The sequence below is a fragment of the Podarcis bocagei genome (assembly GCF_964188305.1).
Source record: "Podarcis bocagei genome assembly, chromosome: 9".
NCBI classification, from domain to species: domain Eukaryota; kingdom Metazoa; phylum Chordata; class Lepidosauria; order Squamata; family Lacertidae; genus Podarcis; species Podarcis bocagei.
The window spans coordinates 80391746-80413770 of NC_138134.1; the positions used below are offsets into that span (position 1 = coordinate 80391746).

A 22025-nucleotide genomic window follows, 5' to 3' on the forward strand; every position below is an offset into this window, starting at 1 on the left:
CCAGCCAGGCTACCTGAGATGAAGGGAGTCCCTGGCACACCTGCAGAGACCACATGTGCCAGTCCTGTCTTGGCTGAAGGCACAACCTGATTAAGTTGCAGTAAGTCAGTTCAGCTCAGCTACGCGTAACATTATGCAGCAGGTTTTACATCACCCATCAAATTAAGCATCCCTGACTGATCTCCGCACTTATCCACACCAAGCGAAACTGGGCTCACAGCCGCAGCAGCCTGAAGGGCAATGGGTGGGAACGAAGGGCGGTGGCACCGAACTGTGGAATGCCCTCCCATCTTCAAGCGTCAGTGGCCTTTAAGAAGGAATTTAGGGTGGAATCATAATTACTCCTCTGCCCAACCCTCCAGCTTTCCTTTAGTGCTAGCAGCATTTTGCTGTTACTTAGGTTTGATTATGACATCAAACCATAAAGACCATAAAGAAGGCTGCTGGAGGAGACTCTTGAGAGTGCCATGGACTGCAAGAAGATCAAACCTCTCCATTCTGAAGGAAATCAGCCCTGAGTGCTCACTGGAAGGACAGATCCTGAAGCTGAGGCTCCAAGACTTTGGCCACCTCCTGAGAAGAGAAGACTCCCTGGAAAAGACCCTGATGTTGGGAAAGATGGAGGGCACAAGGAGAAGGGGACGAGAGAGGACGAGATGGTGGGACAGTGTTCTCAAAGCTACCAGCATGAGGGAGGCAGTGGAAGACAGGAGGGCCTGGCGTGCTCTGGTCCGTGGGGTCACGAAGAGGCGGACACGACTAAACGACTAAACCACAACAAATGACATCAAGAGAAAGGTGCAAGACACACCTTTTAATAACACATAAATATTGAAATAAAAAAAATTGTCCAGCAGCACCTTGGAGACCCACTAAGTTTGTTCTGGGTATAAGCTTTCGTGCGCATGCACACTTCTTCAGATACCATAAATATTAATTAAATATTAATTCTTCAGCCCATAGGAAGGGGTTAACTTTATTTTACTTATACGCAACTCATCACTCCTCAAAGAGCAATCTCAGTGGGCTCCCACTCCAGCTTACAAGTTGCCCCATAGCCTGTGGCCAGAACGTTTCTGCTCACAAATGATTGCAAGTGGCCTGCACTGTCTTTACAGTCGCCTGCAAGGCTGCACACTCAGATCCGGTGGTGCCCACACGTCGGTTGCAAGGAGCGCATGTGCACACATCCCAGCCTAGCAAGATGAAGGCCAGAGAGCCAGCCTCTGCCCTAAGACTCTTGGGAGCCCCCAGACTCAAACAAGCTGCAGGTCTGGTGGACTTCGCCATCGCCATCAACTGCAGCAGCAGTCAAAGGAACATCAATTCTTGGCTTACGATGCTTGCGCATGGGGGGGGGGGCAAGGAACTGCAAGGAAGCAAGCAGAGACCAGCCACATTTGGGGAGGGGGCTACTTCAGCCATCATCCCCCAGCTCAAGGCAGCAACCGCCCTCCACTTTCCACGGGAGCCTTGCCGGTCAGGAGACTTAAAGCGCAAGGGGGTTCCCCCGGGTGCAAATCCTGCCAAGAAAATATTCCGCATTGCATTGCATGTGTGCCAAGGAAAATCGATGGCTGGCTGGCGAGAGCCGGGAGGTGCATGTCCCACTTTCCCGGCACAGAGGCTGGGGGAAGATTTGGACCAGATCCATTAGCCCACTGAGGAAGTCAGGAGAATTGCAGCCACACCAAACGCAGAGTCCCTGGCAGACCTTGAGGGACCAGGGAATGGGTCACAGCAGAAGCTTCCCTAGACCAGAGTCATCTGGTGAAATGGATTGTGGCCACACACAAGCATCTTTTTGTAGGCCGGCTTTCTAGAGTCCAAGCCGTGCTCCAGGAGACTTACAAAACCACATGACAAAAGGAGTCATAAACAAGAAATAAAACATCGCAAAGTACATAACCTTACTGAAGGTTTCCACATAAATCATGATATAAAACAAAGGCACAAAAATTAATAATAGCAACCACCCCCCAACAGAACCCCCTAAACCAGGGGTCTGCAACCCGCGGCTCCGGAGCCGCATGTGGCTCTTTTACACCTTTGCCGCGGCTCCGGGGCGGATACTAGCGAGGGGGAGGAGGCGCATTGTGAGCCCCGACACTCCCCACTGTAGCGGGCACTGTACTGGCTGTGGCGTCACGTGGGGGCGGTGCGTGCGTTAGTCACGCACCGTCCCGACGTCACCTTCCCGCCCGCTACATTGAAAGGGGCATGTACGCTGGTCACTGTTTTGAAGGGGTGTGAAGAACACACACACACACAAAAAGGTAACTTGTTAATTTAATCCTCCTATGAGGAGGAGTAATTCTGAGGGGTCAAACAAAGAAATAATAAAAAAGTGACAAAAAGGTTATTTTTATAATGACGAGTTTTGCGGCTCCCAGTTGTTTTTTTCCAGAAACGGGTCCAAGTGGCTCTTTTTGTCTTAAAGGTTGCAGACCCCTGCCCTAAACAATATCCCAGCCCCAACAATACCTACTACAGGGTCAAAGAGTTGGAAGTGGATGCAGGATAGAAAATAATTTGGCATTAGTAACTTAGAGGAAAGAAATATGAAAATAATTGAACCATAAGAACAAGGATGAAATTTGATCAATATTATGTCAAACTTAATTATCTAAATATTTGATAACAAAGTCTAAAACTGGAGACATAATATTTGAAAGGTACAAAAATAAGATTTGAGAGAAGGTGAAGCACTGCTGAATATAACTCTATAAATGGGAACGCAGGAAAGGGAGATGTGAGGAAGTCTGAAAGGAAGGTTATGGAAATTTGGTTTTTGAAACTTAATTATGCTGTATTTCCTTTGTTTTGTGTTTATTTTTCTTTTTATTTCGGTGATGGTGTTTTATGTGTTTGGTGATGTATTGTTTAAAACCTTTAATAAATATTTTTAAAAAACAACAACAAAGAGTTGGAAGTGATTCCCAAGGGTCACCACCTTCTCAACCACTCAGGCCAGCGTATTAGCTCATCAGTCGGTGGCTGGGAAGCCGGGGGTCTCCAGGAACAGCTCAGTGCACAAAACTCTGCGCCAGGACCCCCTGCATCTGTTAGCCTTCAAGGCGGCACCAAGACCCTCCTGTGGTTTTGACTGCAAAAATGCCAGCCCAGCAATCCCTGCGGAAGCTGCTGAGCCAGACAGGAGCTGCAGACCTTGAAAGCGCATCGGGCATGCCACATTATCACCGCCTTGTACATCTCCCCTGCTCATCCACCCCGCAGGGGCAGAACGGAAGGACTCTTGAGCGCCACGGCTCTGAAGCTTCATTCTGACCCGCAAGCAGGCCTGGCCAGAGGCCTCCCGCTGAGAAGCCCCCAGCAGCAGCACAGCTGGAAGAGACGCCAAGGAGCCAGCCAGCAGCCTGCTGTGCCCAAATGCCAAGGCCTTGGGCCTCCTGGCCAAACACAGCTGAGCCTCCACCATCACCCCACACACAGCCCCCATGCAGCCTCAAAGCTCGGGTCGTTTGTCACAGCAGAAGGCCCCTCAAGGAATGGCATACGCACAAGAGAAGAACCTGCGGAATCAGGGCCGGCATCCTGCTGCCACAGTGGCCAGCCAGATATCTGCATTAGAACCTCATATATATCAGCCGGGCACCAAATGGCGCCTTGAGCCAGGGTGGCAGTCGCCAAAGTAGAGTGCCTAGTTGCCATTTTTGGGACAGACGGCTAGAAAGTCGTATTTTCCAAGATGACTTTTTGGTTCCTGAAGTTCATTCTGATTGTGCAGATAAAACATCACGGATAGAATTCTACAGGACGGGGTGTTGGTGTGTGGAAACAGTTAGAATCCAATGATCCCCAGGTGTGCGCCTCCAGGTGAGGGAGACGCCGGGCGCCCGGGCATCTTCGCTTGGCCACAAGTGGCCGATGGCCGGGGGCAAAATGCGCCTGGCGAATTTCGAAGCTGGGTACCTCTGTGGGAAACGCGATAGCAGGACCAGAGAACAAGAGCTCTCTCTGTCGCTGAACGGAAGCGCTTCCTAGAACGAGGCCCCCATCCTGCCATCCCTTGACGTGCCAACACCAGCTCAAAGCCTTTTTACTCACTCAGGCTTTCGGCCGCTGCAGGAGGGTGGGGGCCACACGCAGGAGTTGGGGACACTTTCTGCAGCATATGATGTTTTCGGTATACGGGTTTCAAATTCCATGTTATGGGGCCTTTGCATTTTATGAGATTATGTGCTGTGAGACGCTCTGCGGTCTTAACAGACAAAAGGCAGAATTAAAAACCAAAGCAATACGTTCCTGGTGCCCTCAGGCTACTGGGCTGATGGGAACTGGAGGCCAACAACTTGTGACCAACCACAGCCCCATACGTTAAATGCCTCAAGGTTCAGAGAATTGCAGATCTGGGAGGAACCCATGTGGTCATCCAGTCTAACCCCCTGCAATGCTTCCACCTGCTGAAAGCCATTTATTTCATCCCAAGGCAGCTTACAGGCACAAACCCTGTAACCCCACATTTTTGTGACTGAAGTCAAGGGCTCCCTTGCCCCAGACACATATGCGCTCCCCAAGTGGCACTGCTGCTCCCACCACGAGCCCCTTCTTCACGCGCAGGCGGGGGCAAGAGGCAGAGGCTGCGCACCAGGCCCACGTCAGCTGGGGAGCCACACGCCAGGGGTGCAGGGAGGGCGCTGGGCCCATGCCAAGGACACCCAGCGGAGCAAGCAGGACCCAAGACAAACTCCTGCGCTACCAAGGCAGGAAAGGAACAGGTCGTACGCTAGGAAAACACACGAGAGAACGCAGAACTGAACCAGGCAGATGCGCTGGTGGAAACCTGCTTGCAAAGGACGAAGGAGATTATCTGGTCGCATGGAAACATTGGCTGGTTTGCAGGAAGGCCGACCCGACAGGAAAGCTGTTTTTGTTGAGTCAGGAGAGAATGGAGGAGCAGGACTGGGTTGCAAGGACACCAGGCCTAGTTCCACCCCAGTCTGCTGACAAAGCAGCCAGGAGTTCTACAAACTTGTGGGTGAGGGCATGGGGGGTGCATTTTGCAGGGCCCCTCTGCCCAACCCAGGCTCCTCAAGCCCCACCCTGCAAAATGCAGGCACTCCCCTCCCTAAAAGCCCAGGCCCAAGCCGGGATATGCATGACATTACAAACAGAAGCTCGTGTTTTTAATCTGTCACCAGGCTGGTGCTTATGGGTTTTGCCTTGTCCAGTAAGGCGTTTGCCCATATGTTTTTGTCTGCATTCCTCCAATTAATAGCTGCCATGAGAAAATTGCTGGCGGTGGGGAGGCAGGAAGTGAGTTTAAAGCCCTTTGAAGGAATAAAGACAATTTGAAAGTTTCTCCCTCCAGATGCAAGGCAGGGAAGAGCGATCAACTGGCTGCTTGCTCACCAGGGCACTGGCTCTGACGCACGCTTCTTGCTGACTGCCAGACATAGAATCATAGAATTTATTGGAAGGGACCCCCAAAGGTCATCCAGTCCAGCCCCCCACCCCAATGCAGGAAACTCCACCCAACCTCTGCTTGGAAACCTCCAAGGAAGGAGAGATTTGGGGGGCCTGGATCAGGCCACTGACCAAAGGCTTCCAGGATTAAGCCCTTCCTCCAGCTGAAGCCCAGGCCAGAGAGGAATTGCATGAGCTCGGGGCAAGGCCCATGGCTAGCCCATCAACGCAAGGCCCCCCAACTCTGGTGAGGGAGACAGCACAGACACTATGCTCACTGCATGCACAAGGCGGCAGCTCTCTTGGAGAGGGGCTGGTGGCTCCAGGACTTGTCCTGGAACGAACAACACGGACATTCAGGGTCCCAAGAGGAAGCCCTCAAGTCTACTCTCACAGGCACACAGAGTTGAGGCACCGGGAATCCCACAGTGGCAGAGGAAACACAACTGACTCTGAACATACAAAGCTGTCTTATACAGAGTCAGGCCACCGGCACACCTAGTAGTAGTAGGAGTAGGAGTAATTTATTATTTATACCCCGCCCATCTGGCTGAGTTTCCCTAGCTTCCAACAGAATTAATGATAATGATATTGATGATGATAATAATAAAGCGATAAAGCATCAAACATTCAAAACTTCCCTAAACAGGGCTGCCTTCGGATGTCTTCTAAAAGTCAGACAGTTGTTTGTCTCTTTTTACATCTGCTGGGAGGGCGTTCCACAAGGAGGGCGCCACTACCGAGAAGGCCCTCTGCCTGGTTCCCCATAACTTGGCTTCTCGCAGTGAGGGAACCGCCAGAAGGCCCTCGGAGCTGGACCTCAGCGTCCGGGCAGAATGATGGGGGTGGAGACGCTCCTTCAGATATACAGGACCGAGGCCGTTTAGGGCTTTAAAGGTCAGCACCAACACTTTGAATTGTGCTCGGAAATGTACTGGGAGCCAGTGTAGGTCTTTCAAGACTGGTGTTATATGGTCTCCGCGGCCGCCCCCAGTCACCTGTCTAGCTGCCGCGTTCTGGATTAGTTGTAGTTTCCGAGTCACCTTCAAAGGTAGCCCCACAGAGAGCGCATTGGAATAGTCCAAGCGGGAGATAACCAGAGCATGCACCACTCTGGCAACACAGTCTGTGGGCAGGTAGGGTCTCATCCTGCGTACCAGATGGAGCTGGTAGACAGCTGCCCTGGACACAGAATTGACAAGCGCCTCCATGGACAGTTGTGAGTCCAAAATGACCCCCAGGTTGCACACCTGGTCCTTCAGGGGCATAGTTACCCCATTAAGGACTAGGGAATCCTCCACACCTGCCCGCCTCCTGTCCCCCCAAAACAGTCCTTCTGTCTTGTCAGGATTCAACCTCAATCCGTTAGCTGCCATCCAACTGCCTCCAGACCATGACTGGCAGAGGCTGTCTGGGGTTTCAGACAGGGGACGTTCCCATCCTGCCTGGAGGAGATGCTGCCACTGGGGACTGAAGCGGGGTGCTCTGCCAATGAGCCCCCAATCAGACGAATGCAGGGTGGGCCGTGCAGACTCCTAAACCTTCCCACGGGGGTCCCACCAACAGGCCTTTCCACATCTCTGGGGGGAACGAAAGAGGACCCTGGAAGCCCCTGACCCTTAAGATATTATGAAGACACAAGGGACACACAGAGACCCAAAGAGGTTGTGTGTTGCAGTTTGCTAACCAAATTGACAATGTTCCTGCGGTGAGGTGTGCAGGGCTGAAGCAGGCTCAACTTCCTTTGGCTACTTGAGCTCCAAAAGCATCTCCTAGACCAGTGGTTCTCCACCTGTGGGTCCCCAGATGTTGTTGGACTACAACTCCCATCATCCCTGAGCTCTGCCCTTGCTAGCTAGGGGTGATGGGAGTCGTAGTTCAACATCTGAGGACCCACAGGTTGAGAAAGGCTGTCCCAGACTATGCTGGGACTCATGTGCCTCTCAACAGCTTCAACATTTGGCACCGGGCACAGAACTCAGTGTTATTTTTTTCCAAGATGAAATTGCTGCGTAGCATTTCTATCAGCCTTGGGGCAGAGCTGCGCGAGTGAAGCAAACCTGCACAAAGTATTTGGGTCACGAGAACGTCTTCCTTTGAGCTGCGCCGGGTCTTTGAGCAGCTCCCCAAAGGGATGTCAGAGCCGCCGTCTCCTGTCGCCCACGATCTGTTTTGCACATCAAACGCCCCTTCGGATCAAGGCGGCTCCTCAGGTGGGAGAGGGAGCGGAACGGATCTCCCTTGCAAATCACAGGTGCTCCCAATACAGAGGGCCTTCTCGGTGGTGGCACCCACCCTGTGAAATGCCCTCCTGTCAGATGTCAAGGAAATAAACAACTATCTGACTTTTAGGAGACATCTGAAGGCAGCCCTGTTTAGGGAAGTCTTTAAGGTTTGATGTTTTAGCGTGTTTTTAGTACAGTGGTACCTCGGGTTACATACGCTTCAGGTAACAGACTCAGCTAAACCCAGAAATAGTGCTTCAGGTTCAGAACTTTGCTTCAGGATGAGAACAGAAATCGTGCTCTGGCAGCGCAGCAGCAGCAGGAGGCCCCATTAGCTAAAGTGGTGCTTCAGGTTAAGAACAATTTCAGGTTAAGGATGGACCTCCGGAACGAATTAAGTTCTTAACCCGAGGTACCACTGTATTCTGTTGGGAGCAGCCCAGAGTGGCTGGGGAAACCCTGCCAGATGGGTGGGGTATAAATAAATTATTATTATTATTATTATTATTATTATTATTATTATTATTATTATTATTATTATTATTATTACTAGACAGCTGACAGGCAAGCAAGAGGAATCTCCTTCACCTCCCAAAACTCAGCTGGTCACCAGCAAAGGATATTTCCACAGCCCCCATTGCAGGAAGGCTAGAGGCGGGCGATGGGTGCCCCAGAGTGGGGAAGGGCCACAGCCTCAGGGGCAGCAAGCAGAGGGTCCCTCTCCCATCCCCACTGGCAGCATCTCCAGGCAGGGCTGGGAAAGGAGCCTGCCGGAAACCCTGAAGAGCTGCTGCTGCCAGCCAGAGTAGGCAGCCCTGAACTAGATGGAGCCAGGGGCCTGACTCAGGAGAAGGTCGCTCCCGATGGTCCTATCCGGGCCCCGCAGGCAGCGCCAGCCTGGCCCTTTCTCTTCCACACCAGGGATGGAAAGGAGCTAATAGCCAAGGGCACATTAAGCGTAGGTTATCATTGGAATAAACATTCACACATTTATTAGTTGAACATATGATAGACGAAGCAAGGATATGTACAATTTTATAAAATGCAGAAAACAAGATAGGTAAAAAAATCAGGGATGGGAGGTGAGGGAAGTCTTTGGGGGGGAGAGGGAGGATTGAGGGAGGGGAATAAAGGGGGGAAATAATGTAATTGATTACGAGGATTGACAAATTGTTATGTTGAAACTGGTTAATAAAAATCTTTTTTTAAAAAAAGTAGGTTATCAGTGTGGCCACAACGGATTGTCTAGGCACTGGTTTTCCCCTGCGAAATTTGCAGTTGGGGTTGTTATTAATTTCATTTCTTTGCTGCTTCATATTTTAAAGGGGGGAAATATCTCCAAACGATTTGCAACACATTAAAACCAGGGTTAGAAACTCAGCTATAGAAGCCAAATGGCACCATAAACCGAGGTTATGAACAGAAAGTCTAGAGTCCATCCCCCCCCCAGGAGAACCCTTGCAAAGTTCCCGGCTTGGGGGGCGCACCAGGAGCCCCACTTGGCTGACACGCTGAGCCCCCTAAGCTCAGGCCTCTTTGCTCCCCTTTCCCCCCGAAAAGCTGGATTCTCCCCTAAGGGCTGGATCCCGCTTGCTCTCGGCTTCGCGGTCAACCGGAAGTCCCCCAGGCCTCCCAGCAGGAAGAGGGGGCTGGAGGGGGAGGCCAGGCTTTGCCTCCCCAGGACAGGAGGGGGAGAAGTGCTCACCGCCTGCCTTCCTTCCCCAAAATGAGCCTTTCGAAGGCTGCAGGAAGCCCTTCTCACCCCAGGAAACCGGGACTGGCTGGACCTTCAGTGCTGCTTTGGTCTGTTGCATAGTTAGAGCACACAGTTTGACTATGGAACTCCCTCCCACAAGAAGCAGCGATGGCCTGGGTGGCTTTAAAAGAGGACTGGCCAAATTCCTGGAGGAGGAGAGGGCTCTGCTTGGCCTCCACAGTCAGAGACAGCCAGGCTTCTGAATCCCTGTTTCTGGAAACCCCAGGAGGACGGGATAGTTGCTCTTGTGTTCAAATCCCGCTTGCAGGTTTCCCTCTGGGGCAGGCACCCCCAACCTTTGGCCCTGCAGATGTTTTGGCCTACAACTCCCATGATCCCAACTAACAGGACCAATGGTCAGGGGTAATGGGAATTGTAGTCCAAAACATCTGGAGGGCCAAAGGTTGGGGGCGCCTGCTTTTGGGCCATCTGGTGAGAACAGGGCCTAATCCAGAAGGGTCTTCCAAGGTCGTTATGTTCTCTTGATGTTAACACCACATTCCCTCATCCCTCTGAAGACCTGAAGAACCACAAGTGGGGACGGGGCTGCTGCGCTTGCCAGGGAGAGAAGAAAAAGTGGGCAAGCTGGACCACCGGCCGAACCCAGCACTTGGGCTCCTGAAATGCAGGAAAAGTTCAGTCCCGTTCTCAGCACCCCTTGGGAAAACATCGGACGAGGCCAATGGCCCCTCTGGTCCAGCATCCTGGTCTCCCTGGGGTCACCCAGGCGCCGGCAGGAATAATAATAATAATAATTTATTTATACCCCGCCCATCTGGCTGGGCTTCCCCAGCCACTCTGGGCGGCTTCAAAAAAAATATTAAAATACTGTAATGCATCAAATATTAAAAGCTTCCCTGAACAGGGCTGCCTTCAGATGTCTTCTAAAAGTCAGATAGTTGTTTATTTCCTTGGCACCTGATGGGAGGGTGTTCCTCAGGGCAGGCGCCACCACCAAGAAGGTCCTCTGCCTGGTTCCCTGTAACTTGGCTTCTCGCAGTGAGGGAACTGCCAGAAGACCCTCAGAGCTGGACCTCAGCGTCCGGGCAGAACGATGGGGGTGGAGACGCTCCTTCAGGGATACAGGGCTGAGGCCATTTACGGCTTTCAAGGTCAGCACCAACACTTTGAATTGTGCTCGGAAATGTACTGGGAGCACACAGGCCAAAAGCACTCCGGCTATGCAAATCCGAGCCACCGGTGTTTGGAGGCATCACTGCCTCTGGCTGTGGAGGTTCTACACCTGTGGCCCTCTCCTCCTCCATTAATTTGTCTAATCTTTTTCACACCAGCCTCCAGTGGAAGGGAGTTCCACAGTTGAACTACGCACTGCAGGAAGTACTTTCTTCTCTCTGTCCGTAATCTTCCAACACTGGACGCCCAAAGCTAAGGCGTGCTGAGAGCCACAGCCAAAAGAGCATGTGGGTTGGGTCCAGCCGCCTTGGGCGTCCCAGAGAACCCCTTTGGCAGACTGCGCCCCCCCCCTTATGTGCTTGCAGGGGCTGATGGGAGTTGCAGTCCAAAAGTGGCATCCGGAGGGTCCCGGGGGGGGGGGGGGAGAGCAGGCCCTGAGGCTTCGCGGCTGCGAGGTGCAAGGAGCAATCCTTGCAGGAACCGGACGCAAAGAGAGTGACTCTGCAATTCTCCTCCGCCGGGAAGCGCAAAGGCAGCAACCCGGGCGGACGCCTCTCCCGCTGGGGCAGCTGCTGTCGACTTCACCCGGGTTGGCCTTGCAGACCTGGGGCGTCCATGCAACGCGCCCCCCCCAACCTGGCCTTCCCGACCCACTGCAGGAGCTGCCGCCCCCTTTCCTCCGCCCCATTTGCACACCCGGAGCGCAACCCTGCAGTGCGCTCTGCAGAACGGAAAACTCGACGGCGGCTGCGGAGCGGCGCTCCTGCCTCGCCCTCGGCTCCCGCGGCGCTCTGCCCATGCTCGGGTACTGCAGGCCCACAGGCAACCCCCCCCAGGGCGTCGGAGGGGCGCTGTGCACGGGCTCAGAGGCACTCTTGCCGCCCCAAAGAAAAGCACCGCGCCCCACTCCTGGTCCTTGGTGAGCCATTCCCCGTCCCCGGGCGAGAGAGGCGCCCTCTGCGCGGGCTCAGAGACCCCCTCGCCAAGTCGCCGCCACCCCGAGGCCCCGATCCCAGCCCCACTTACTGGTCCGGGTGGGATCCGCCTCGCTGGAGCAGCTGGCGCAGCGGGACGGCGGCGCGCCCGAGGAAGCGGTCGGTGCCGACGAGGGCGCGCTGCCAGACGGTGATCTGCAGCAGGAGCGCCGGGTCGTCGTCGGCGTCGTCGGGGCCGGGCGTGGGCGGCAGCTGGAGCGCGCACTCGTCGGCCCAGCGCGGCCCGCTCCGCTGCGGCGCCACCGGCGTGCGGTACTTCTGGCCGCCCAGCTGCAGAGCCACGAAGGCGTCGCCCGACGGGCCGCCCTTGGCGCGCAGAGCCCGCGCCTGCACCACCGTCACCTGGACGTGGCTGGGCAGCCACGACGGCGGCGAGGACGGCGCCCCGCCCGCCACCGACGACACCCGGCTCATCCTCGCCGAAGAAGGCGCACAAGGTCGGGCCTCTGCAGCGGCGGCGGCGGCTCCGCGTCCCTCCGTCTGTCCGGGCGCCCGGCCGGCCTCCTCGGCTCGCTGCTGGCCAAGACGCGCCCTCCCTCCTCTCCTCTCCGCCTCCTCCCTCCTTCTTCCCTCCCTCTTTCTCTCCTTCCCTCCTTCCTCCCCTCCCTCTTTCCCTCCTTCCTCCGCAGGCTCCTCCTCGCGCCCCGTCGCACGCGCGGACAGCTCGGCAGCTGCAGACGCCGCGCCTGCTGCGCTTGCAAGGCGAGGGGGCTGCTGGCACCGCCTCCTGCTCTTTCTCTCCACCGCCGCCCCCCCCCTCCACCTTCCAGCAGCCCGGGGCAGGATCCAAGCGCCGCCCCCGCCGCCCCGGGGGGAGATGCAAAGACGGGTTGCCCCCATCGCCTTTGCAACCCTGGCAATGCAACGCGGACCGCTGCTGGTGCGCCTTTGCAGAATCCGGGCTCTGCGCCCCGATGAGCCCCTGGCGGGCGACCAGCTCTTCCCCCCTCCCCAATCCCGGCGGGGTTGGCCCAGGGCCCGTCTTGGGAGGGGGGTGCAGGAGGGACACGATCCCCAGCCAGGCTCTCCCGGGCAGCCCCATTGGCCCTGCGGAGCGCTCCTTCGGCTCGCCTGGTGAATGGCGGCTTGGGCTAGACTGGGTTTGGCAGGGCGCAGACCAAACTTTCTGTGGGATGGCCGCCCCCGGAGGAGCCCTTTCCAGTGACTGCCACAGAGAAGCCCGTTTATTTATTTCTGGGAGTATTTTAATCATAGAACTGGACGGTTCGAAGGGGCCCCCCGAGGTTCTCTAGACCAACCCCCTCCAGTGCAGGAATTAGCCCTGTTCAGGGAAGTTTTTAATATTTAACGCTGTATTGTTTTTAACACTTGATTGGGAGCCGCCCAGAGTGGCTGGGGAAACTTAGCCAGATGGGCAGGGTATAAATAATAAATTATTATTATATTATTATTCTAATCACAGCTCAAGCATCTCTCGCAAATGGCTATCCAACCTCTGTGGGGAAACCTCCACCACCTCCCGAGGAAGCCCATTCCACTTTTGAATGGCTGGCGCATGCAGTCAGAAAGTCCTTCCCTTTTCTTGTGACATGAATCCTTTGGTTGGTGTCTTCCCAGCACCAGAAAACAAGTTTGCTCCCTGTGAACAGCCCTTCAGCCATAACAGAACCATTCACAGAGTTGGAAGGGAACCACCAGGGTCATCTAGTCCAACCCCCTGCAAGGCAGGAATCTTTTGCCCAACATGGGGCTTGAAACCACAACCCTGAGATTAAGAGTCTCGTGCTCTGCTGACTGAGCCATCTCCTTGCTCGTATCTCCTCCAGCTCAACATGCCCAGTTCCTTCAACCGTTCCTCATCCGGCTTGGTTTCCAGTCACTCAATCGACTTGTTGCACACCTTCCAGCTTATCAATAGCTGTTCCTCCTTGCCTTTGGTTGTAAGTTGCTTTGGGCAATATAATAACAACAACAACAACAACAACCACAGCCCTAATACTACATGCCACACACCACAGCAGCAAAAATTTGGCCCCTCTCTTATATGCAGGGTCTCCTGAGTTGAAGCTGAAATTTCCTCTACAGTTACACTATTCCCCTTTTATGCTAGTTCTTGTCCAAGGTGGGGGATTTATTGGAGAAATTGCTTGTGGGGAGATATTTTAATGGTAGATCTGTGACGTGACTCCCCAGCTTACAGCACAGTGCCCCTCTGAAGCAAGAGGGGTCTGGAGACAGTGAACTGAGTTCAGCCCAGAGGAGGATATTTCAGTGGGAAGGCAGTAGCCATTGGGCGATGCTCCCTCGGGTGAGTACGTTCATGGCAGCAGAGAAATGCCCCAATGCCAGGTCACAGAAAACACATGCATGTTGCACTTCTCAAACGGGCTACGCATTCCTGCATATTTGCAGAGCCAGCGGCAGACTTAAAACTGTTGCCGCAGCCCCTTTAAGAGACCATCTCACTCCTTGCCTCCTGAGATGTGTGGCAGCCAAATCCTGTTCAGATACATGTTGCCTATTTATCAGCATTGCGAGAGAAAAACAGAATGCAAACTCATTCCCTGCCTTGCAGTGGGCGGGAATAGATGAGCATTGGGTATCCCTTCCAACTGTACAGTCCTGTGATTCTATGACTGTTAACCACTGACATGGCAGCCTTGAATTTTCAGGTGCATCTATTATTGTTGTTATTGTTATTAGTATTTCCAAAGCGTAGCTGACACAACACTAATTGTAACTGGATTGTAATTTGGTCTTTTTTGTGCAGTTTTGTTTTGTTTTGTGTTTTCTTCTGGAATTGGATTATGATTTGATTTGTTATTGATTGGATGCTTTTAATGGAAAATTACCGTATTTTTTGCACCATAACACTCACTTTTTTCCTCCTAGAAAGTAAGGGGAAATGTCTGTGCGTGTTATGGAGCGAATGCCTGCGGGTGGCGGGGGGGGGGAATCTGCTGCAGTCGTGAGCAGAGGATCCATGGTTCCCCTTCCTTCCCTCCTCCGTGGTTACAAAGCATGGATCCACATGGATCCTCAGGATTTTTGCATTGGTCTACTCCAAACTCACTGTCAGATCACATGTCTGTGACCACAGCATGAACCACAAAATCATATATCCACTATTTCGTTTAGAATATTTTTTCCCTTGTTTTCCTCCTCTAAAAACTATGTGCGTGTTATGGTCTGGTGCGTGTTATAGAGCAAAAAATACGGTAATTAAAATTATTATTTTTTATAAAAGGCCCAATTTCTGCATTCTGCAAAGCTGACCTCTGAGAAGGCAGTACCTGCAGAAGGCCCTCCTCACCTGCAGAGCGCAGGGACTGACCGGGCAGAGAAGTGGGGAGACAACCTTCCAGGTCTCCTGGTCCTGAGCTGCATTGGGCTTTTATGCACCCAAAAGGGCACCTTGAACTTAGCCCAGGAGCTCATTAGAAGCCCGGGCAACTCTTCCCAGTGGGGAGACGTGTTGGCAATAGTTTGTCCCAGTGCAGGGCAATTTAAAGCATATCCGGCACGGTGGTGCAAAGATCCCTCCAGTGCCCCCCCTTTCCCAGAGTCTTTGACCTTTTTTAGGGCTGCAGGAGGCGGGCAGCGGCTAGAGGGGGGCTCCTCCAGTGGAGAAGAAGCGGAGGCTGGATGCGGCGCCTCCCGGATCAGCTGAACGCTTCATGCCGCGGTGGCCACAGCAGGCAGCACACCGAGCGAGCGAGCCTGTGCCTAGCGAACGAGGGTGCATCCCTCGCTCACTCAGCACACTTGTTCGGTGTTCCCCGGACTCTCGCCTGGCACCCTCCTGAACTTGGCACCGTGGCGCCCTGCACCGCTAGCCTCTATGGATAAGACGGGCCTGCACCAGGGAGCAGATGAGCAGCTGCATTTTGCAATGGCTGCCGCTTCTGGACCGACCCCAAGGGCAGACCCCCAATCGAGCAATTGCAGCAATCTGTCCTGGAGGTGACCAGCGCCTGGACAGGACTGGCCTGCCATTGACGAAGGAAGGCATAATCCAGGATGGGCTGTGGATCCTCGATTCTGCATCTGAGGAAACTCGTGGCCAGAAGTGAGCTCTCATTTTCCGCCCACCCACCCCAGGTCTGTCTCGTGATGCCTGCCTGGCTTAGCTGATCTCCCTCGCACACACAAAACACTTTGCTTTGTTGCAGCTGCAGAAATGCCTGGTGCAAATTCTGGAGCCGTGAGTCTTGGTCCAAGGAGTCTGGCTCCAGCCAAGGACAAATGTAGATAAGCTGGGTGGGAGAAGGAGGGATACATTTGCCCCTGGATGCTCCTGTCAAGCTCCAAAGCCCTGGGGCGAACAACCCCCCCCCACCTCTCCCACAGAAAGCCCCCCCCCCCCGGTGGGCCAGCTGAAAGCAATTTGGGCAAATCCCACACAGGATCATCTCTGCAGCAGCTGCATCTCTCTGGCAAGGACACATCCAGCTCCCCTGCGTCAGCTGAGGGGCACCTGCCACAGGGATCGGATGTCCGCGGCCTCCGCCTCTTCCTCCAAACAGCCAGTGGGTTCAGGAGAACAAGAGGCATTCTGAGCCACCCACAAGCACTTTGGGGCCTGCTCACCATCGAGGGTCAAAGAGCCAGTGTGGTGTAGTGGTTAAGAGCGGTGGACTTGTAATCTGGTGAACTGGGTTCGCTTCCCTGCTCCTCCACCTGCAGCTGCTGGGTGACCTTGGGCCAGTCACACTTCTCTGAAGTATCTCAGCCCCACTCACCTCACAGAGTGTTTGTTGTGGGGGAGGAAGGGAAAGGAGAATGTCAGCCGCCTTAAGACTCCTGAAAGGGAGTGATAAAGTGGGATATCAAATCCAAACTCCTCTTCTTCTCCTTCCTCTTCCTCCTCCTCCAAGCCAGCCCTCCATCTCTCTTGCTTGGTGGTTAAACCTGCCTCAAAAAGGAGGGGCAGGGGCTCCCCCCACCCACAGGCAGACTCCGGGTCCCTTGCACCCTTGGCAAGGAGCTGTATTGGCAGGGAGAGGCACAATTTTTGTTTTTGTTTGTTTTAAATAATATTTATTGCTTTTACAACAATTTAAACACTACAAAAAAACCAAAGAAAAAACAATACATTACAATACAAAGACACTACCTTACACTAAAACATTAAACTAACAAGACAAAACAAAAACAATTTAAAAACACATCAACAAAGAAAAGAAAAGAAAAAAATTCAATGTCTTATCTTTCTTTCACATATTTCCATGACCTCCTGACACCTCCCTTTGTGTATTCCACTTCTATTAATTATTTCAGCAATTCCTTTCCATCTTCCCCTGTTTCCTATCCTATAATTATCTTAACACATTTCAACCTTATTTTTCTTTTAATACTCTATTAATCTATTTGTACTTAATTCCTTATAACCTTTCTACTAAAGCCGTATCACTTCATTCCAACATTCTTCTAGCATTCCTTAATTTTACAATATTTCTGTAAATAGTCTTTAAACTTTTTCCAGTCTTCTTCCACCGACTCTTCTCCCTGGTCTCGGATTCTGCCAGTCATTTCCGCCAATTCCATGTAGTCCATCAACTTCATCTGCCATTCTTCCCTGGTGGGTAAATCTTGTGTCTTCCAATATTTCGCGATGAGTATTCTTGCTGCTGTAGTTGCATACATAAAGAAAGTTCTATCCTTCTTTAGCACCAATTGGCCGACCATGCCCAGGAGAAAGGCCTCTGGTTTCTTCAGGAATGTATATTTAAATACCTTTTTCATTTCATTATATATCATCTCCCAGAATGTCTTAATCCTTGGGCACGTCCACCAAAGGTGAAAGAATGTACCTTCAGTCTCATTACATTTCCAGCATTTATTATCGGGCAAATGGTACATTTTTGCAAGCTTAACTGGTGTCATGTACCACCTATAAATCATTTTCATTAAATTTTCTCTTAGGGCATTACATGCCATAAATTTCATACCTGTGGTCCATAACAGTTCCCAGTCAGCCATCATTATGTTATGTCCAACATCTTGTGCCCATTTAATCATAGCTGATTTCACCGTTTCATCCTGAGTGTTCCATTTCAACAGCAAGTTATACATTCTTGACAAATTCTTGGTTTTTGGATCTAACAATTCTGTTTCCAATTTTGATTTTTCCACCTGGAAACCAACTTTTTTGTCCAATTTGTATGCCTCCATCATTTGATAATAATGGAGCCAATCTCGCACTTTGTTTTTCAATTTTTCAAAGCTCTGCAATTTTATTCTATCTCCATCTTGCACCAGAATTTCCCAATATTTCGGCCATTTGGCCTCCATATTGAGTTTTTTCTGTGCCTTCGCTTCCATTGGTGACAACCATCTTGGGGTTTTCTTTTCTAACAAATCCTTATATGATATGAGAGGCACCATTTTTGTGTTGCCCTGGGCCTGCGCCCTTGGTGGGGGTTTTATAAACAGAAATCTTCCCTTTTTTCCCTATGGGGTACCCAAAAGTCCATATAGTAGGTTCCCTATTGGTAGGAGAAAATAGCAGAGGCCAACCAGAGAATATTGAGAAGCAAAGCAGCTAGTAAGCCTGATCTTTATTGAACTGTTGCAACAGGAAAGGAGGAGAAACCAGAAACCAGGTGTGCCCGCCCTTATATAGACATTTTAAATTGCATTCCCTGGAGCTCAAGACCACCCCTCCATACATCATACATACATCACAGAAGGGGTGTATCCCAAGACCACCCCCCAGATACATCATACCTACATCACAGCAAAGTGGTCTACAACAGATCTCGTCTGACAGGTTACCTGTTAATGGTCACTTGATTGGATTACCTGGGGAGCCTGGCCAGTCTTTTGTAATGATAAATACTTAGTTCCTGAGCCAGGTCACAGGATCACCCTATTCATACACAGACATACCCTTAAGACGGGATTTGTGAAGGAAAAGACAACTGGGGGGGGGCTCCCTCACCCCCTCCCTCCTTGCAGAGAAAACATTTGCTCAGTTTGGGAATCAAAAATGGTTCCAGGTCGGTCTTCCTGTGCTGATCCATGTAGGTGCTTGGTTGGTACATTTATTATATATCTAAGACCTTAAAATTCTTATCCCAGGGGCCAGCCTCGCTGACCCCTAGGCACGCCTCTGTCCCCTCCCAACCAGCTCCTGACTCTGAACTCTTGGATCAAATCAATGGCCCATCTAGTCCAGCCTCCCGTTCTCACAGGGACCCCTCAGGTGCCCCAGGGAGAAACCCACAATCAGGATTCGAACACAGGAGCCTCCCCACCCCCCGCCTGGTATTCAGAAGGGAGGAGAGGCTTGTGGGTCTCCACAGCAGCAAGGCTGCCTTATAGGTGATGCCGGATTCTAGCTTGGAATTCAAAGCCCCCCCCTAAAATAAGGCTCCCCTCTCCAAACTAACAAGAGCAAAGCCCCCTTTTTAAAAGCAGTCAGACCCTTTCACTTGCAGGAAGTTCTCGCTGAGCCTGGATGGCTCCCCCAGCAAATAATCCAGGGAACTCACTGCCTCATGGCGCCCGTCTGGGAAACTGAGACTCCTGCCTCCTTTGCTGGCTACCTTCATTTGAACTGCGAGGTGTTTTCTTCAGGAGCTGAGGACCCCCCCCCCCCCAGCTGGCAAAAGCCCGCTCAGAAACATGTTTGGCTCCTAGCTGTGCAAAGCAAACTGGCTCTGTGCCATCACTTTGGGGCTGCTGTGGACCTGGAATAAATCTGGGGTGCTTTTAAATCTGGGGAAATTCCAGGCTGGGGGGGGGGGCAGGAATACCTCCTTGCTTAAGCGCTGCTTCCTACGCATTTCTGAAGCGGGGAGGACTTGAGATGGCGCTGCCTCTGCAATGGGCAGGTCTGACTGCCTGGCGCTTGGCCTGCAGGGTTCCTCTTCAAAATTCTTCCACATTCCCTTCTCTCCCAATGCAGTGGCTTTCGAGGAGGGGGCATTGCAGCTTCTGAACCCCTGCAACAATTGCAGGGATCTCGCCAAACGCAGCTCTGCATTATTCCGTGAGAGCCCTGCGACGCTCAGCTTGGGAAAAAGAGGCGGCAGGTGTAAAGGACCCGGGAGCAGAATGCTGCTTACAGCTCCAACCACTAGGCAGTGCCTGTTAGGATCTAGTTCTGTTCCGCCTTAAAAGGGAACAGGCATGACTGCTGTGTGTTTCCTTCCAGCACAGGCTTGCTGGGAACTTCCGTTTGTATATTGCTTTTGCTGTTTGCTGGACACGAAGGGAAGCAGACATGTTTTTTCTTTGTTCCTGAGCTATGCTGAATAAATGCCTGTAAATAATGCTTACACATGTCTCTGTCTGCCTCTTCTGTTGTGAGAAGATTTAGAGCATGCAGAGTTTCTAAACGGCCTCGGTCCACTATACCTGAAGGAGCGTCTCCACCCCCATCATTCTGCCCGGACACTGAGGTCCAGCACCGAGGGCCTTCTGGCGGTTCCCTCATTGCGAGAAGCCAAATTACAGGGAACTAGGCAGAGGGTCTTCTCGGTGGTGGCTCCCGCCCTGTGGACCGCCCTCCCAGCAGATGTCAAAGAGAAAAACAACTACCAGACTTTTAGAAGACATCTGAAGGCAGCCCTCTTTAGGGAAGCTTTTAATGTTTAATAGATTATTGTATTTTAGTGTTTTGTTGAAAGCCGCCCAGAATGGCTGGGGAAACCCAGCCAGATGGGCAGGGTATAAATAAATTATTATTATTATTATTATTATTATTATTATTATTATTATTATTATTATTATTATTATTATTATCTGAGGCTCGTGTCGCTGTTTGATGCTGATCCAAGGGAGACCAGTGATCGCCCTGCTGCCGGCCGGTGGCTGGAGCCAGCTGGGGGCCTGCCTGATGCCCCCATTTCCCTGGCACTACCCCAACAGTGCCACCCTCCTCCTCGTCTCACCTTAGCCAGGAGTGGGCCCTTTAGGCTGCTGTTAGGTGGGGAGCAGCCAGCAAACGCCCCTCCCTCCCTCCCTCTCCAGGCAGCAGAGCAGCCTCACCTGGAGATTATTCACAGGTGGAAGGCAGGACCTGGGAAGGAAGGAAGCAGCCCCTGTCAGCCAAGGCAGTGGGAAGACGGAGGATTCAGAAGGAGCTTTGAGAGAGTCAAGAGGGCAGAAGAGTGGGAACTTTTTACAAACTACTTAAAAAACAAAACAAAATGAACTGGACTCCTTGGCAGGTTTTGAAGAAACATGCACAAATTTATTGACTGTTAATATAATAGGTAGACAATTTAAGGATCTTTACAATTTTACAATATGCAGAGAACAAGACGTGCTGAAAAATCAGAGAGAGGAACTGAGGGAAGTCTTGGGGGGAGAGTTCTTTTTTGGGGAGGGGGGAAATTGGGGGGGATGATGAAGAGGATATGTTATGATAATTTGTTATATTGAATTTATTAATAAAAAATATTTTTTTAAAAGAAGAGAGAGTAGAGGTTGTGTGGCACTTGAGGAAAATGCCAGAAGCCTTCAAGGAAACAAGGGAATTTGAGGGACAAATAGCATCCAAAAACTTATTAAAAAAATATCAATGACTTCCTTTCTTCTCTTTCATGGTTCATTTTGCATGCCGTAAATCCCTGCATATTTTACATAAACTAAACCATTCAGTATTCCATCATTACGTCCATCAAAACTTATTTACGCCGTTGAATTTATCTTTTTTAAAAAATAGTTTTTATTGATTTTTACGTTTTTATCTTGATCACAAGAACATTATCTCAGATATAAACCCAAACCCAAATGCCCCCCTCCCCCCTACGACTTCCCTCAACTTCCTCTTCTGGTTTGTTGCATAATAATTTTCCTGCTTTTTGGTTATAACTTAATACTGTATTCTCTAAATTAGGTCCTTTCTTAATTCTGCTTGGTAATTGTAAGTGTTTAGTAAAATCCTGCTAGTGAGTTCATTTCTTTACAATATTTCTCTAAATACATCGTAAATGGTTCCCACTCTTTTTCAAAGTCTCTATTGTCTTTGTCTCTTAATCTCTCAGTCAATTCGGCCATTTCGGCATAGTCCATCAGTTTGTCTTGCCATTCTTCTTTATCTGGCATTTTGTCGCTTTTCCACTTTGGGGCTGGCGGTTTCCTAGCCGCCGTTGAAATGAAAATTTTCTTTTTCTCTTTTGGCAGGTCTTGCCCTGTAATGCCTAATAAAAATGCTTCTGGACTTTTGACAAAGGTTATCTTAAACATCTTTTTCATTTCTTTATATATCATTTCCCAATATTTCTTGATTATTTTACAATTCCACCACATATGAAAAAACGTACCCTCTTTTTCTTTACACTTCCAACATTTTTTAGAGCCTGTTCTATACGTACGCCGTTGAATTTATCTTAATGCTCCCCACGTTTACAAGTGTACACAATTCCCCCCCCCATATTTTCAATAAACATTTTCCAATCTTCTCTAAATGCATGTTCTTCTTCTTCTTCTCTTATTCTATATGTTAAGGCCGCAAGCTGCACATATTCCTTCATTCTTCTTTAGCTGGGACCAAAACGTCTTTATCTGGTGGGA

At 51.3% G+C, this 22025-nt stretch overlaps 1 protein-coding gene across 1 annotated transcript in view; it reads right to left on the minus strand.

Annotated features, from left to right (window-relative positions):
- RAB11FIP5 (RAB11 family interacting protein 5) overlaps positions 1 to 12462 on the minus strand; it is a 61809-nt gene extending 49347 nt beyond the window's left edge. Inside the window, exon 1 of the mRNA XM_081206912.1 lies at positions 11569 to 12462. Coding sequence (XP_081063038.1) covers positions 11569 to 12377 — 809 coding nt within the window. The 5' untranslated portion in view covers positions 12378 to 12462. The remainder of the gene's footprint in view (positions 1 to 11568) is intronic.
- Positions 12463 to 22025: the final 9563 nt, after the last annotated feature.